The sequence below is a fragment of the Lolium perenne genome, chromosome 2 (genome assembly GCF_019359855.2).
Source record: "Lolium perenne isolate Kyuss_39 chromosome 2, Kyuss_2.0, whole genome shotgun sequence".
In the NCBI taxonomy this organism is placed as follows: domain Eukaryota; kingdom Viridiplantae; phylum Streptophyta; class Magnoliopsida; order Poales; family Poaceae; genus Lolium; species Lolium perenne.
In genome coordinates, this window is record NC_067245.2 from 308,855,382 (window position 1) to 308,872,262 (window position 16,881).

Sequence of the window (16,881 nt, forward strand, 5' to 3'; positions counted from 1 at the left end):
TATCGAGCATAAATACTCCCTCTTGGAGTTACAAGCAATGACTTGGCCAGAGCCTCTACTAGCAACGGAGAGCATGCAAGATCATAAACAACACATAGATAGATTGATAATCAACATAGCATAGTATTCATTATTCATCGGATCCCAACAAACGCACATGTAGCTTTACAGATAGATGATCTTGATCATGATAGGTAGCTCACAAGATCTAACAATGATGGCACAATGGGGAGAAGACGACCATCTAGCTACTGCTATGGACCCATACGCCAGGGGTGAACTACTCACACATCAATCCAGAGGCGACCATGGCGGTGTAGAGTCCTCCGGGAGATGATTCCCCTCTCCGGCAGGGTGCCGGAGGCGATCTCCTGAATCCCCCGAGATGGGATTGGCGGCGGCGGCGTCTCTGGAAGGTTTTTCGTATCGTGGCTCTCGGTACTGGGGCTATTATCGACGAAGGCTTAAGTAGGCGGAAGGGTAGGTCAGGAGGCGCCACGGGGGGCCCAGACGCCAGGGCCGCGCGGCCAGCTCCTGGGCCGCGCCGCCCTGTTGTCTGGCCACCTCGTGGCCCCACTTCGTTTCTCCCTCGGTCTTCTGAAAGCTTCGTGGAAAAATAGAACCCTGGGCGTTGATTTCGTCCAATTCCGAGAATATTTCCTTACTAGAATTTCTGAAACCAAAAACAGCAGAAAACAGCAACTGGCTCTTCGGCATCTCATTAATAGGTTAGTGCCGGAAAATGCATAATAATGACATATAATGTGTATAAAACATGTGAGTATCATCATAAAAGTAGCATGGAACATAAGAAATTATAGATACGTTTGAGACGTATCAAGCATCCCCAAGCTTAGTTCCTACTCGTCCCGAGTAGGTAAACGATAACAAAGATAATTTCTTAAGTGACATGCTATCATAATCTTGATCAATACTATTGTAAGCACATGTAATGAATGCAGCGATCCGAAACAATGGTTAATGTAATGAGTAAACAACTGAATCATATAGCAAAGACTTTTCATGAATAGTACTATCAAGACAAGCATCAATAAGTCTTGCATAAGAGTTAACTCATAAAGCAATAGTTTCATAGTAAAAGCATTGAAGCAACACAAAGGAAGATTAAAGTTTCAGCGGTTGCTTTCAACTTGTAACATGTATAACTCATGGATAATTGTCAACATAAAGTAATATAATAAGTGCAATATGCAAGTATGTAGGAATCAATGCACAGTTAACACAAGTATTTGCTTCTAAGATAGAAGGAAATGGGTAAACTGACTCAACAATAAAAGTAGAAGAAAGGCCCTTCGCAGAGGGAAGCATGGATTGCTATATTTGTGCTAGAGCTTTTATTTTGAAAACAAGAAACAATTTTGTCAACGGTAGTAATAAAGCATATGTGTTATGTAAATTATATCCTACAAGTTGCAAGCCTCATGCATAGTATACCAATAGTGCCCGCACCTTGTCCTAATTAGCTCGGATTACCTGGATTATCATCGCAATACATATGTTTTAACCAAGTGTCACAATGGGGTACCTCTATGCCGCCTGTACAAAGGTCTAAGGAGAAGCACGCATTGAATTTCTCGCTTTTGATTATTCTCAACTTAGACATCCATACCGGGACAACATAGACAACAGATAATGGACTCCTCTTTAATGCATAAGCATTTAGCAACAAATAATGTTCTCATAAGAGATTGAGGATAGTTGTCCAAAACTGAAACTTCCACCATGAATCATGGCTTTAGTTAGCGGCCCAATGTTCTTCTCTAACAATATGCATACTCAAACCATTCAACTCATGGTAAATCGCCCTTACTTCAGACAAGACGAACATGCATAGCAACTCACATGATATTCAACAAAGAAATAGTTGATGGCGTCCCCAGGAACATGGTTATCGCACAACAAGCAACTTATAAGAAATAAGACGCATAAGTACATATTCAATACCATGATAGTTTTTAAGCTATTTGTCCCATGAGCTATATATTGCAAAGATAAAGAATGGAAATTTTAAAGGTAGCACTCAAGCAATTTACTTTGGAATGGCGGAGAAATACCATGTAGTAGGTAGGTATGGTGGACACAAGTGGCATAGTGTTTGGCTCAAGGATTTTGGATGCATGAGAAGTATTCCCTCTCGATACAAGGTTTAGGCTAGCAAGGTTGTTTAAAGCAAACACAAGTACGAACCGGTACAGCAAAACTCACATAAAAGACATATTGTAAGCATTATAAGACTCTATACCGTCTTTCTTGTTGTTCGACCTTTACTAGAAAATATCTAGACCTTAGAGAGACCAATTATGCAAACCAAATTTTAGCAAGCTCTATGTATTTCTTCATTAATAGGTGCAAAGTATATGATGCAAGAGCTTAAACATGAGCACAACAATTGCCAAGTATCACATTATTCAAGATATTATACCAATTACCACATGTAGCATTTTCCGTTTCCAACCATATAATAATTTAACGAAGCAGTTCAACCTTCGCCATGAATATTATGAGTAAAGCCTAAGGACATATGTGTCCATATGCAACAGCGGAGCGTGTCTCTCTCCCACACAATGAATGCTAGGATCCAACTTTATTCAAACAAAACAAAAACAAAAACATAAAGACGCTCCAAGTAAAGCATACAAGATGTGATGGAATAAAAATATAGTTTCACTAGAGGAACCTGATAATGTTGTCGATGAAGAAGGGGATGCCTTGGGCATCCCCAAGCTTAGACGCTTGAGTCTTCTTGAAATATACAGGGTTGAACCACCGGGGCATCCCCAAGCTTAGAGCTTTCACTCTCCTTGATCATATTGTATCATCCTCCTCTCTTGACCCTTGAAAACTTCCTCCACACCAAACTCGAAACAAACTCATTAGAGGGTTAGTGCATAACCAAAAATTTCACATGTTCAGAGGTGACACAATCATTCTTAACACTTCTGGACATTGCACAAAGCTACTGAAAGTTAATGGAACAAAGAAATCCATCTAACATAGCAAAACAGGCAATGCGAAATAAAAGGCAGAATCTATCAAAACAGAACAGTCCGTAAAGACGTATTTTTCTGGAGCACCAGACTTGCTCAAATGAGAAAACTCAAAACTAATGAAAGTTGCGTACATATCTGAGGATCACGCACGTAAGTTGGTATAATTTTCTGAGTTACGTACAGAGACTACTGTACAAATTCGTGACAGCAAGAAATCTGTTTCTGCGCAGTAATCCAAATCTAGTATCAACTTTATCATTAAAGACTTTACTTGGCACAACAATGCAATAAAACTAAGATAAGGAGTGGTTGCTACAGTAGTAACAACTTCCAAGACTCAAATGTAAAACAAAAATACTGTAGTAAAATAATGGGTTGTCTCCCATAAGCGCTTTTCTTTAACGCCTTTCAGCTAGGCGCAGAAAGTGTGTATCAAGTGTTATCAAGAGATGAAGCATTAACATCGGGGTTTGTTCTAATGATAGAATCAAAAGGTAACTTCATTCTCTTTCTAGGGAAGTGTTCCATACCTTTCTTGAGAGGAAATTGATATCTAATATTACCTTCCTTCATATCAATGGTAGCACCAACAGTTCAAAGAAAAGGTCTTCCCAATATAATGGGACAAGATGCATTGCATTCAATATCCAAGACAACAAAATCAACGGGGACAAGGTTATTGTTAACCATAATACGAACATTATGAATCCTCCCCAAAGGTTTCTTTATAGCATTATCAGCAAGATTAACATCCAAATAACAATTTTTCAATGGTGCCAAGTCAAGCATATCATAGATTTTCTTAGGCATAACAGAAATACTTGCACCAAGATCACATAAAGCATTACAATTAAAATCATTGACCCTCATCTTAATGATGGGCTCCCAACCATCTTCTAACTTCCTAGTTTCTCTTCTCTAGCTTTTATGAGAGCATTTGTAATATGTTTTGTAAAGGCCAAATTTATAGCACTAGCATTAGGACTCTTAGCAAGTTTTTGTAAGAACTTTATAACTTCAGAGATGTGGAAATCATCGAAATCTAAACCATTATGATCTAAAGCAATGGGATCATTGTCCCCAATGTTGGGAAAAAATTCAGCAGTTTTATCACAGGCAGTTTCAGCAGTTTTAGCAGTTTCAGGCAGTTTTGCTCGCTTTGCATTAGGAGTAGAAACATTGATAACACCAATTATTTTACCATTGATAGTAGGAGGTGCAGCAACATGTGGAGCATTAGCATTACTAGTGGTGGTAATAGTCCAAACTTTAGCTATATTATTCTCTTTAGCTAGTTTTTCATTTTCTTCTTTTTCCCACCTAGCATGCAATTCAGCCATTAATCTTATATTCTCATTAATTCTAACTTGAATGGCATTTGCTGTAGTAACAATTTTATTTTCATTATCCCTATTAGGCATAACTTTCAATTTCAAAAGATCAACATCAGCAGCAAGACTATCAACCTTAGAAGCAAGTATATCAATTTTCCCAAGCTTTTCTTCAACAGATTTGTTAAAAGCAGTTTGTGTACTAATAAATTCTTTAAGCATGGCTTCAAGTCCAGGGGGTGTATTCCTATTATTGTTGTAAGAATTCCCATAAGAATTACCATAACCGTTACCATTGTTAAAGGGATATGGCCTATAGTTGTTACTAGAATTGTTCCGATAAGCATTGTTGTTGAAATTATTATTTTTAATGAAGTTCACATCAACATGTTCTTCTTGGGCAACCAATGAAGCTAACGGAACATTATTAGGATCAACATTAGTCCTACCACTCACAAGCATAGACATAATAGCATCAATCTTATCACCCAAGGAAGAGGTTTCTTCGACAAAATTTACTTTCTTACCTTGTGGAGCTCTTTCCGTGTGCCATTCAGAATAATTCATCATCATTTCATCAAGAAGCTTTGTTGCTGCCCCCAAAGTGATGGACATAAAGGTACCTCCAGCAGCTGAATCCAATAGGTTCCGTGAAGAAAAATTCAATCCTGCATAAAAGGTTTGGATGATCATCCAAGTAGTTAGTCCATGGGTTGGGCAATTTTTAACCAAAGACTTCATTCTTTCCCATGCTTGTGCAACATGCTCAGTATCTAATTGCTTAAAATTCATTATGCTACTTCTCAAAGATATAATTTTAGCAGGAGGATAATATCTACCAATGAAAGCATCCTTACATTTAGTCCATGAATCAATACTATTCTTAGGCAAAGATAGCAACCAATCTTTAGCTCTTCCTCTTAATGAGAAAGGAAACAATTTTAACTTTATAATGTCACCATCTACATCCTTATACTTTTGCATTTCACATAGTTCAACAAAAATATTAAGATGGGCAGCAGCATCATCAGAACTAACACCAGAAAATTGCTCTCTCATAACAAGATTTAGTAAAGCAGGTTTAATTTCAAAGAATTCTGCTGTAGTAGCAGGTGGAGCAATAGGTGTGCATAAGAAATCATTATTATTTATGTTTGTGAAGTCACACAACTTAGTATTTTCAGGAGTATTCATTTTAGCAATAGGAAATAAAGTAAACTTGATAAAGTAAATGCAATTAACTAATTTTTTGTGTTTTTAATATGGCAAACAAGATAGTAAATAAAATAAAACTAGCAACTAATTTTTTTGTGTTTTGTTTTAGTGCAGCAAACAGAGTAGTAAATAAAAGTAAAGCAAGACAAAAACAAAGTAAAGAGATTGGAGGTGGAAGACTCCCCTTGCAGCGTGTCTTGATCTCCCCGGCAACGGCGCCAGAAAAAGAGCTGCTGACGTGGGAGTTGGATTGCAACGTCGCCAGAAAGTAGCTTCCTTGTGACGGTAAAGCACAAGTCCGTTGGGAACCCCAAGAGGAAGGTATGATGAGTACAGCAGCAAGTTTTCCCTCAGTAAGAAACCAAGGTTTATCGAACCAGTAGGAGCCAAGAAGCACGTTGAAGGTTGTTGGTGGCGGAGTGTAGTGCGGCGCAACACCAGGGATTCCGGCGCCAACGTGGAACCTGCACAACACAATCCAAGTACTTTGCCCCAACTTAACAGTGAGGTTGCCAATCTCACCGGCTTGTTGTAACAAAGGATTAGATGTATAGTGTGGAAGATGATTGTTTGCAAAAAACAGTAAAACGAGTATTGCAGTAGATTGTATTCGATGTAAAAGAATGGACCGGGGTCCACAGTTCACTAGAGGTGTCTCTCCCATAAGAAATAGCATATTGGGTAAACAAATTACAGTTGGGCAATTGACAAATAAAGAGAGCATAACAATGCACATACATGATATGATGAGTAGTGTGAGATTTAATTGGGCATTACGACAAAGTACATAGACCGCTATCCAGCATGCATCTATGCCTAAAAAGTCCACCTTCAGGTTATCATCCGAACCCCCTCCAGTATTAAGTTGCAAACAACAGACAATTGCATTAAGTATGGTGCGTAATGTAATCAACAAATACATCCTTAGATATAGAATTGATGTTTTATCCCTAGTGGCAACAGCACATCCACAACCTTAGAGGTTGCTGTCACTCCCCCAGATTCAATGGAGGCATGAACCCACTATCGAGCATAAATACTCCCTCTTGGAGTTACAAGCAATGACTTGGCCAGAGCCTCTACTAGCAACGGAGAGCATGCAAGATCATAAACAACACATAGATAGATTGATAATCAACATAGCATAGTATTCATTATTCATCGGATCCCAACAAACGCACATGTAGCTTTACAGATAGATGATCTTGATCATGATAGGCAGCTCACAAGATCTAACAATGATAGCACAATGGGGAGAAGACGACCATCTAGCTACTGCTATGGACCCATAGTCCAGGGGTGAACTACTCACACATCAATCCGGAGGCGACCATGGCGGTGTAGAGTCCTCCGGGAGATGATTCCCCTCTCTGGTAGGGTGCCGGAGGCGATCTCCTGAACCCCCCGAGATGGGATTGGCGGCGGCGGCGTCTCTGGAAGGTTTTCCATATCGTGGCTCTCGGTACTGGGGCTATTATCGACAAAGGTTTAAGTAGGCGGAAGGGTAGGTCAGGAGGCGCCACGGGGGGCCCAGACGCCAGGGCCGCGCGGCCAGCTCCTGGGCCGCGCCGCCCTGTTGTCTGGCCACCTCGTGGCCCCACTTCGTTTCTCCCTCGGTCTTCTGGAAGCTTCGTGGAAAAATAGGACCCTGGGCGTTGATTTCGTCCAATTCCGAGAATATTTCCTTACTAGGATTTCTGAAACCAAAAACAGCAGAAAACAACAACTGGCTCTTCGGCATCTCGTTAATAGGTTAGTGCCGGAAAATGCATAATAATGACATATAATGTGTATAAAACATGTGAGTATCATCATAAAAGTAGCATGGAACATAAGAAATTATAGAAACGTTTGAGACGTATCACTCTCTATCTTTGTCGTTCTCCCATCCTTCAGTATTCTCCTGAATCCGATCAAGAAGGTCCCTCTTAAACTCTTCTTTGTTGCGTGTAAATGATCCAGAACAAGAAGTATCCAGCAAGGTCTTATCTTGAAAAGAAAGTCTTGCATAGAAATTATCAATAATAATATTACCAGGAAGCTCATGAATGGGGCATTTGAGCATTAAAGACTTCAATCTCCCCCATGCTTAGGCAATACTCTCTCCATCATGAGGCCAGAAATTATATATGCAGTTCCGATCCTTGTGAATTTCACTTGAAGGATAGAATTTAGAATAAAATAGGGGCACAATATCATTCCATTCAAGAGAATCCCCATTATTCAGTAATTTATACCAATGTGCCGCTTTACCAGACAGCGATATAGAGAATAGCTTCTTCCTCACTTCATCCATAGCAATACCTGCACACTTGAATAAACCGCATAATTCATGTAAGAACAGTAAATGATCTCCAGGATGGACAGTTCCATCCCCTTCATAGCGGTTATCCACAACACGTTCAATAATTTACATAGGTATTTTGTATGGAACCTCTTCCTCACCTGGTGCCTCATCCACTACCTTTGCAGTAGTAGTAGATTTTCCAAATAAAAATTCAAGAGAAGATCTCTCCATAATGAATTATAGCAGCAGGCAGAAATAATATCAGCACGAACAGTAAAAGTTTCCCTTACCAATTCCACTTACCAATAGCGCTTCACTCCCCGGCAACGGCGCCAGAAAATAGTCTTGATGGCCCACAAGTATAGGGGGTGTATCGTAGTATTTTCGATAAGTAAGAATGTCGATCCCGACGAGGAGCAGAAGGTGTTGACAAGCAGTTTCGATGAAGGATTCACTGTAAATGCTCACAGACAAGTATTCAGGGGGTTTTAGTGTAGCAGATGAAAGTACGAGTAAGTAAAGTGCGAGAGAAATAATTGCAGCGAGTGGCCCAATCCTTTTTAGCACAAAGGACAAGCCGGTTTGTTTACTTATAATGACCAAACGTTCTTGAGTACACACGGGAATTTAGTCTAGTGCTTTCGCTTCATATAGCTGATTAATCTTCATTGTTTTGATAAGTGTTGTGTGGGTGAACCTATGCTAATGCACCGCCCTTCCTAAGACTAATACATACTTGTGATTATACCCCTTGCAAGCATCCGCAACTACAAGAAAGTAATTAAGATAAATCTAACCACAGCCTTAAACTCTGAGATCCTGCTATCCCTCCTGCATCGATATACCAACGGGGGTTTAGGTTTCTGTCACTCCGGCAACCCCGCAATTGGCAAACGAGTACAAGATGTATTCCCCTAGGCCCATAAAGGTGAAGTATCATGTAGTCGACGTTCACATGACACCACTAGAAGAATAACACCACAACTTAAATATCATAACATTGAATATTACCCAACATAATTCACTACTAACATTTAGACTTCACCCATGTCCTCAAGAACTAAACGAACTACTCACGAGACATCATATGGAACATGATCAGAGGTGATATGATGATGAATAACAATCTGAACATAAACCTTGGTTCAATGGTTTCACTCAATAGCATCAATAACAAGTAGAAATCAATACCGGGAGAGTTTCCCCTATCAAACAATCACGCATCTCGTCATAGTTCGCAATGGGCACATTCGGGAACTCCGCATCCGTTGGGTGATCCTACCATATGAAGGAACAATGTTACTTGTGCAATTTTTTGATGAAAAAAGTTAGTGAGGTGGACAGAGCATGCTATGTGACGTGCCCGTGGTAGTGCTCAGCCTCAAGGATGATGCGTTTGCTCTCGTCGCACCACTGAGCTTCGCTTAGATCGTGAAGCCTGCTGACGATGAGCCACCTCTGCCGCCACTTCCTCAGGTGGTTGTACACCTGAGTGGAGCTAACATCGACACCACAGTATTCAAAGAGGGCCTTCGCCACAACAGTCAGATGAACTTACTTGAATCCTTTGTCAGTTCTCACTCCGCTCTTGATCAAGACGCACATCTTCTCAAAGATGAAGCTATATATGAAGGGGGCAATTTCATGGACACTTTCCCCTTATGTGAGGCCTTCACGACCTTGTCCGCGTCAGTGTGGTTCTTGCCATTGCTCCTCTTTGTGGCTGTCATCCTAACCGCCACCTCTGCCACTACATGAGCCACGAGATCAACCACAGGCCCATTGCCGGTCGGCAAAGGGGTGACCAACACCTAGGCCTCATAGGGGGATGTGAATCGGCAACTTGTGACGGGATCCGGGAGTCCCCAATCCAGACAAGAGACTGGCTAAAGTCATCACAGAAGGATTCCTACACATATCGTAGTACACAGCACAAATCCTAGCAAAATCATGATAACTCACCCCATTTGGGACAAACAAGGAATGGAAAATGTGGCCAACACAAACCCTAGCAAGATCATGATTAATCGCCTTATTTAGGACTAACCGTAGCAACAAGATCAAACCCTAGGCAAGATCTAACAACTCCTAACCAAGATCTAAGCATAACCGAGTAACCGGGGTGAGGGATTCCTGACAGTCATCACCGGAGGTGAAGAAGTGTTGCACGAGGAAGAAGATGAAGTCGAGATGCAGTCGCCGATGCCGCCGTCGCCCACTGGACATCTGTGTGTCGCTTACCTGCTAGCGGACGGGAGGTGGAGCTCGAAATTTGGGGGAGAGTGGAGGATGGGATAGAAATAGATGATAGGGAGTGTCGGGAGATGTCAGAATCCTTCCCACCCCCCTTTTTCGCTTTTCTCCGATGCGCGCCGCAGCTCGCACCATCTCACTCCTCGTCCCCGCTCGTGCATCAGCTCCATGCGATATTTGGGTGGTTTGCTGGAAACGGCCGATTCGGGCGTTTCTCCCGGGTGTTGTCCAACGGTATTTTAAGAACCATGTGATGCAACAATGGGAAACCAAACGGATCAAAAACTGTGCCCCACATGCGAACCAAGGGAGCCCTAGGCTACCAAACAGGCCCTAATATGCATGTCATGTACCTACCAACTAGTACAACCAGATCTTAGAATATGTCGAGACATTTAGCACAACTTAGCCAGTAGTACAGTATTGGTGCATAAATAAAGATCTTTTTTGAACGAGCATAAATAGAGATCGAGTAGTTATATAATAAAGCAAATCAAAGTAAACAAGCCCAACAAATGAAAGTCGAACAATTCTGCGAAAGTCGTATGTCTCTCGATCTATGGATGTTCTGGTATAGTAACGGGTAACGACGTAATGCATGTAGGATTGAGAAGCATCGGTAATCAGGTGATTGCAGTATCGTGATCCTTCATAATCTTCAGCCCCGACGAGGGAACCTCGAAGGATCTCAAATTCTCTTCTCAATAGGGGCAAGGTCGTGGTGGTGTGCCGTGATAATCTGAACGACGGCCTTTTTTGGGCGTTGATGTTTGAAGGCCTCACTGATCTGGCGTCATTTGAAGCCTCGGCTCGTAGAGAGGCTCTAAAGCTCAAAGATAAGTTGCAGCATAATGTCACCTGTTGCTCCTAGCACCACATGAAGAATTTCATATCCCACAAAACGGCGTGAATGGAGAGCGGAATCTTCAATAACAAAATGTGTGGTGGGCAATTCTTGCAACGGTGCAGAACAACTCTGCAGCGTGACTGGGCAACTTCATGGTGCCCAGAAGACACTTTCCGAGTAACCTTGGCACCATGCAACTAAAATATCTGAAACAAAACTGGCAATAGAGTTGATCAATACTCCCTCTATAACATATGATGTACTGATGCAGAACAAGAGCTAATTCTTAACACACTACATTACTTTGGTCTTTACCTTGCTATTAATCCCCGTATAGAAGACTGGTGCTAAAAAAACAAATACAACTGGCTAATTGTTAACACACTATTACTTTGGTCTTTAATCACTATTACTAACATAAGCATTATAGATGTCCACACTTAAGATTGGTGCTAAAAAAACAACAGCATGATCACAACATCCATAAACTAGGAAAAAAACCTAACATATGTTACAGATTTTGGAGCTCAAAAGATACCAGTCAGAGAGATCATGACCCACATCCATGCTCTTACACCATTAACACTCTTCCATTAGCTTTTCTAGGCAGAGGAAAACTGCATTTAGCTACTATTCATTGCTTGGGATGATGCATCCACCGCTCTGGACATGGTCGATTTTATCCATAACATGACTAGGAGTTGCTAGTAAGATCAGTGTCCTCATTGTCAACAGTTGTATCTGCTTCCTTCACCTCCTGAATCATCTTGAGGACCTGCCATGCAGTTGGCCGACTCTCTGGCGAGGACCGAACACAAGCAGATGCAATGTCAACAATCATCGAGAGGCGCTCGCTATCCACTCCTTCGTCTTCCCTTGCTGACAAGGCATAGGTCTGGAGATTGGTTGCCACCAGGACCGAGTGCTCAAGAGGTGTCTTGCCGCTAAGGAGCTCAAGGAGAAGGACGCCAAAAGCATAGACGTCTGATTTGGGGGTTAGCCTTCTGTTGGAGTTCATATTTTCAGGTGCTCTGTAAGCAGCATCGTCTTTGACTTCTGATGATTCAAGCAGGAATGACAAGCAGTTGTCGGTAAGACAAGCCTCAAAGTCTGAACCAAGCAGGACATTGGAAGACTTGATGTTTCCATGAACAAGTCGAGATGCCTGATGAATGTAAGCAAGGCCTTGTGCAACATCTTCAGCTATCTTTAGGCATGAAGTCCAATGAAGTGGTTTTGCCCGGGATGACCTGGAACCTGCAATTGATTTTAGCTTGTTGAGATAATAAGCACCACTGGAAATTTTCTAGTCCCACTAGCTACAACATTACTACTTACTATCCTATGAATGTGTAAAGGACATGTTGATAATATCTTGATATATTCATCTCTGAAGAGTTATGCATGTGATGCTTACCTGGAGTTTAGATAGCATGTTACAAGTGTTTGGATGTTCATAACCAATGCAACTAGCAAATCAGACGACTAAACCTATTATATTACTACATTGAAAAACATTTACCCATTTTTACTGTCATAAAAAAGGAACTAGTGCCTTTTTTTTGTTTGCTTGACTTGTTTCGGATGTGTGCATCTTAGTATGCAGAGGCCGGGTGTAATGTTTAAACCTTTTAAGTAATACAGCACCCATTATCCACAAAAAATATAGAAAAGGCATAAAACTGTTTCCGATATGCTCTTAATGGTGACTGCAAGTTCAGTAAACAAACCCATAAAACATTTGCATGTTCTCCCAATTTACTTTTCTGAAATCAAATTTGCTACCTCTATTACCTTTACATAGTTTGTGAAGTTAAAACATTATTACTTACTGTCGCAAGAATGTGTAAAGGTTATACTAATATCCTGATATGTACAGGCTTGTGAAGATTTGTGCAACATGCTCATAAGAAATTGTGTTATTTGGGCATAGTATGCATAGCACGTTCATGTTTCGATAAAGGGAATATATTAATAAACAGAAGATAGCAATTACATATCACGTTTTGACAAAACGGTAGATTGATTTGGTAGGGTAGGGTATTGCATTGCTCATACGGCAGGCCTCCTCTCTTTATATATATGGTACACAAAGAGGTACATAATACAGGGTACAGTATAGTATAATACACATATATACGGTTAATCCTATACATATAGTTTATCACGTTCATAACCGGATGAAGGTTCAAAGACAGAGCAACATACACAGCGAAAGAATAAAACTGCTTTCACTGCATTTTGAAACACTAGTGCCAATTTCCACTGCTGTAAGAAAATAGAAAACCGCCCCAAGTGTGTACTATGTTGGTCCCAAGAACCAGCACACATTGCAACCGCCACAAGTATGAGGCATGTACTCCTAATCTATTGTTTCCTAAAATTCAACAATTAGTATATAATTTACCATCTAAACCCCCTATTTAACAAGCAATTGCAACTATTATGCTCTTCATGGTGATTCCAAGATCAGTAAAGCCTGTAAAACATCACACGAGGAGTTACCAATTGCTATTTGGTAATTGCCTGTTTTTCCAATTTACCTTTCTCAAATCAATGTTGGTGAAACTACAGATACTCCGCTTTGTTATCCCTCCACTTGGCATTACATAGGTGCTATGTATTCATTGCTTCCCTTTACTGAATTTAAACCAATGTTTAGTCTACAACTGTGATGACATGTTACTATTTACTAAGAGGGGCCCATTCCACACACAAGATGAGGCCCCTACTAATATTCAAGCCCACATCACTTGGTCGTGTGCTAGATCGGTGAACACTCAATGGCTGTTTAATTATTTCGTTTAATAACTTCAAACAAAAAAAAGCGTGGCAATCAACCCATAAAGCACAAAGCTAGCAAATCATACATTGGTCCAACCAAGGTACACTCATTGTGTGCTGCAGAATTTTCACGTGGCCAGTCTTCTGAATCTCAATTCGTGCCATGTAAGTGTTAGGGTGAACAATGTGTAGTCTAAAAGTAATGACAGCCTAGCCCACTCTAGCAGTAATCCACTAGAATTGCATATTCAAACATAATTGCAGCAACCCAGTCCAATGAAATTATGAGGTAGCAGCCTAAATACTAATCAGATTCAGAGGGGCAACAAGTGAAGCAAACCAGCTTAATGGCTTTATTATGAAACGAAGAGAGTAGGATAGTAACAAAAATAAGTGAGTTCACAAAATTAAAAATGATTAAAAATGTTTCCCCGTTTAAGCTACCATATATAGGATAATCAAATTAGGGATTCAATAGTTCCATATCATGACATCGAAAAGCTTGGTTTACCTGAATTTGAACTTCAGCCAGTATCTTTGTGAGCCAATTACAAATACTAATAAAATTAAGATGTTGCCCTCGCATTTGCGAGGGCCGCACTGCTAGTTGTTCCCTAAAACCAGTATTTGAGGATGATCAACTTGTGCATTTCTGTTTGCACCAAATTCACCAATTAGTATATAATATATCATCTAAACCCACTATTTAACAAGCAATTGCTACTATTATGCTCTTCATGGTGATTCTAAGCTCAGCATTGAGCCTGTAAAACATCAGACGAACTGTTACCAATTGCTATTGGTAATCGGATGTTGTTCTAATTTCACTTTCTCAAATCAATGTTGGTGAAACTGCATATATTCCACTTCGTTATCCCTCCACATGACCTTGCATAGGTGCTATATGCATTCATGGTTTCCCTTTACTGAATTGAAACCAATGTTTGGTCTACAACTGTGATGACATGTTACTAAGAGGGGGCCATTCCATGCACAATATGAGGCCCCTACTAATGTTCAATCCCACACCACATGGTCGTGTGGTGAACACTTAATGGCTGTATAATTATTTCGTTTAATAACTTGAAACAAAAAGGCGTGGCAATGAACCCATAAAGCACAAAGCTAGCAAATCATACATAGGTCCACCCAAGGTACAATCATTCAGCTGCAGAAATTTCACGTGGCCAGTCTTGTGAATCTCAATTCCTCTTGCCATGTTAGGATGAACAATGTGTACTGTAAAAGTAATGACAGCCTAGCCCACTCTAACAGTAATCCACTGCTAGAATTGCATATTCAAACATAATTGCAGCAATCCAGTCCAATGCAACTATGAGCTAGCAGGCTAAATACTCATAGATTCAGAGTCAGAGGAGCAACAAGTGAACTTACCATGGATGAGAGAGTGAAGGCTGCCATTGGGCTGGTAGTCGTACACGAGCAACCGCTCCTCCTTGGCCTGAAAGAACGACCGCAGCGGCACGAGGTTAGGATGCCGCAGCCGCCCAATCACATCCATGTTCTGCTCGAAGGTCTCCGGCTCCGAGGCCGCCGGTCCAATCTTGGCGGCGTCGAGCCTCTTGACGATGACCACGAGCCTGCCGTCGAGCACGGCCTTGTACGTGGTGCCGACGCTCCCGCGGCCGAGCACCTCCGCGGACGCGCGCATGAGCTGCTCGAGGTTGTAGCTGGTGGCCTCGCCCGCGCAGAAGGTGAGGCAGCCGCTCCGGCCGAGGCGGCGCGCCTTCTCCTCCGGCATCATCATGGCCGCCGCCTGGTCGTCGTCGTCGCGCACGCACTCCACGTAGCCGATGTCGGCGTTGTCCAGCTCCCTGCTCACCTGCGAGGCCGCCGCCGCGCTCTTCTTGGGGCTCGGGTACGCCGCGGTGCTCGGCCGCCTGTGCTTCCGCCTGCCCCTCCTCCTCGCGGCGATTACGGCGCAGACGAGGAGCGCGGCCGCGAGGGATGACAGGGCAGCCGCGAGAGCCAGCGCGGTGGTCCTCTTTTTCGTTCGGTGCGCGCGTGGCGCGGACGTGTCTGGCTCCGGCAGGGTGTTGCCATCGTGTGGCGGGGTTTGGTCGGTGGTCTGGCCCGGGGTGGTGGTGGTGGGAGAGCCGTCGGCGTGGAAGAAGAGGAGGTGGCACTCGCGGCGGACGACCTCGCCGCAGAGGCCGGGGTTGCCGGCGAAGGCGGCAGCGCCCATGGTGGCCATGGAGGCGGTGACGGGGACGGGGCCGGAGAAGTTGTTGTAGGAGACGTTGAGCAGCTTGAGGGAGGACTGGTTCCAGGCGGGCACGGGGCCGTCGAAGTGGTTGGCGTCGAGGCGGAGGGCGGTGAGATGCGGGAAGGCGGCCTCGATGCCGGGCGGGAGCGCGCCGGCGAGGCGGTTGCCGGAGAGGTCGAGGGAGCGGAGGCGGCGCAGGGCGGCGAGCGAGGCGGGGAAGGGGCCCGAGAAGCGGTTGCCGGCGAGGAAGAGCGCCTTGAGGTTGGCGAGCGCGGAGAGGTCCGGGATGGGCCCGTGCAGCGCGTTGGACTTGAGGCTGAGCACGCGGAGCTCGGCGAGGTTGGAGAGGGTGGATGGAGGGAAGGTGCCGTTGAGGCCCGCCTGCTCGAGGACGAGGTGAGTGATCTGGCCGCCGCCGCCGTCGCAGGTGACGCCCGGGTGGGCGCAGGGGGTGGCGGCGAGCGGGAAGCGCAGGTGGGAGGTCGGGTCCGCCTTGGCGAGGAAGGCGGCCAGGAGCGCGGCTTGCGGCGGCGGGGCTGAGGCCAGCGTGGCGGACGGGGGCGCGGCGTGGCCGGCGGGTATCGTGGGCTGTGAGTGCGACGCGGCCCCGCCGCCTTTGGTGGCGGAGGAGGGTGCCGGCGCTGGCAACGTGGGCTGCGAGTGCGGAGTGGAAGCGGCGGATGCGGTGGCGACGGCGGCGAGCAGGAGGAGGAGGGGGAGCGGCGGCGGCATGGTTGGTTTGGGGTTTTGGAGGTTGGGGAGGTGGTGGATTTCAGTGGTGTGGGAGAGTGGCGAGGTGCGGGGCGGTCGGGTGGGTGGGTCAGAGAGCAGTCGCCGTGTCACGTGGTGGTCAGTGTCTGTTTCCTCCAGAATAAACGTACGGACACAATAAAAATTCACCTCCTTTCGAGTTTAAACGCGATGAT

General features: G+C 43.7%; 1 protein-coding gene across 1 annotated transcript; it reads right to left on the minus strand.

The window, feature by feature from the left end:
* Nucleotides 1-11,292: 11,292 nt before the first annotated feature.
* LOC127336893 (probable inactive receptor kinase At5g67200) lies at nt 11,293-16,742 on the minus strand. Its single transcript, XM_051363755.2, has 2 exons — nt 15,124-16,742; nt 11,293-12,201 (listed from the first exon to the last, which is right to left on the minus strand). Exons 1-2 carry the CDS (start codon nt 16,685-16,687, stop codon nt 11,639-11,641), a joined length of 2,127 nt encoding a protein of 708 aa, XP_051219715.1. The 5' UTR covers nt 16,688-16,742; the 3' UTR covers nt 11,293-11,638.
* Between the last annotated feature and the right edge of the window lie 139 nt (nt 16,743-16,881).

Coding starts and splice junctions, on each gene's coding strand:
- LOC127336893 (XM_051363755.2), bottom strand. CDS start 16,687: ATGCCGCCGCCGCTCCCCCTCCTCCTCCTGCTCGCCGCCGTCGCCACC. Junction 12,202..15,123: donor CCTTCACTCTCTCATCCATG/GTAAGTTCACTT, acceptor AATCAATTGCAG/GTTCCAGGTCATCCCGGGCA.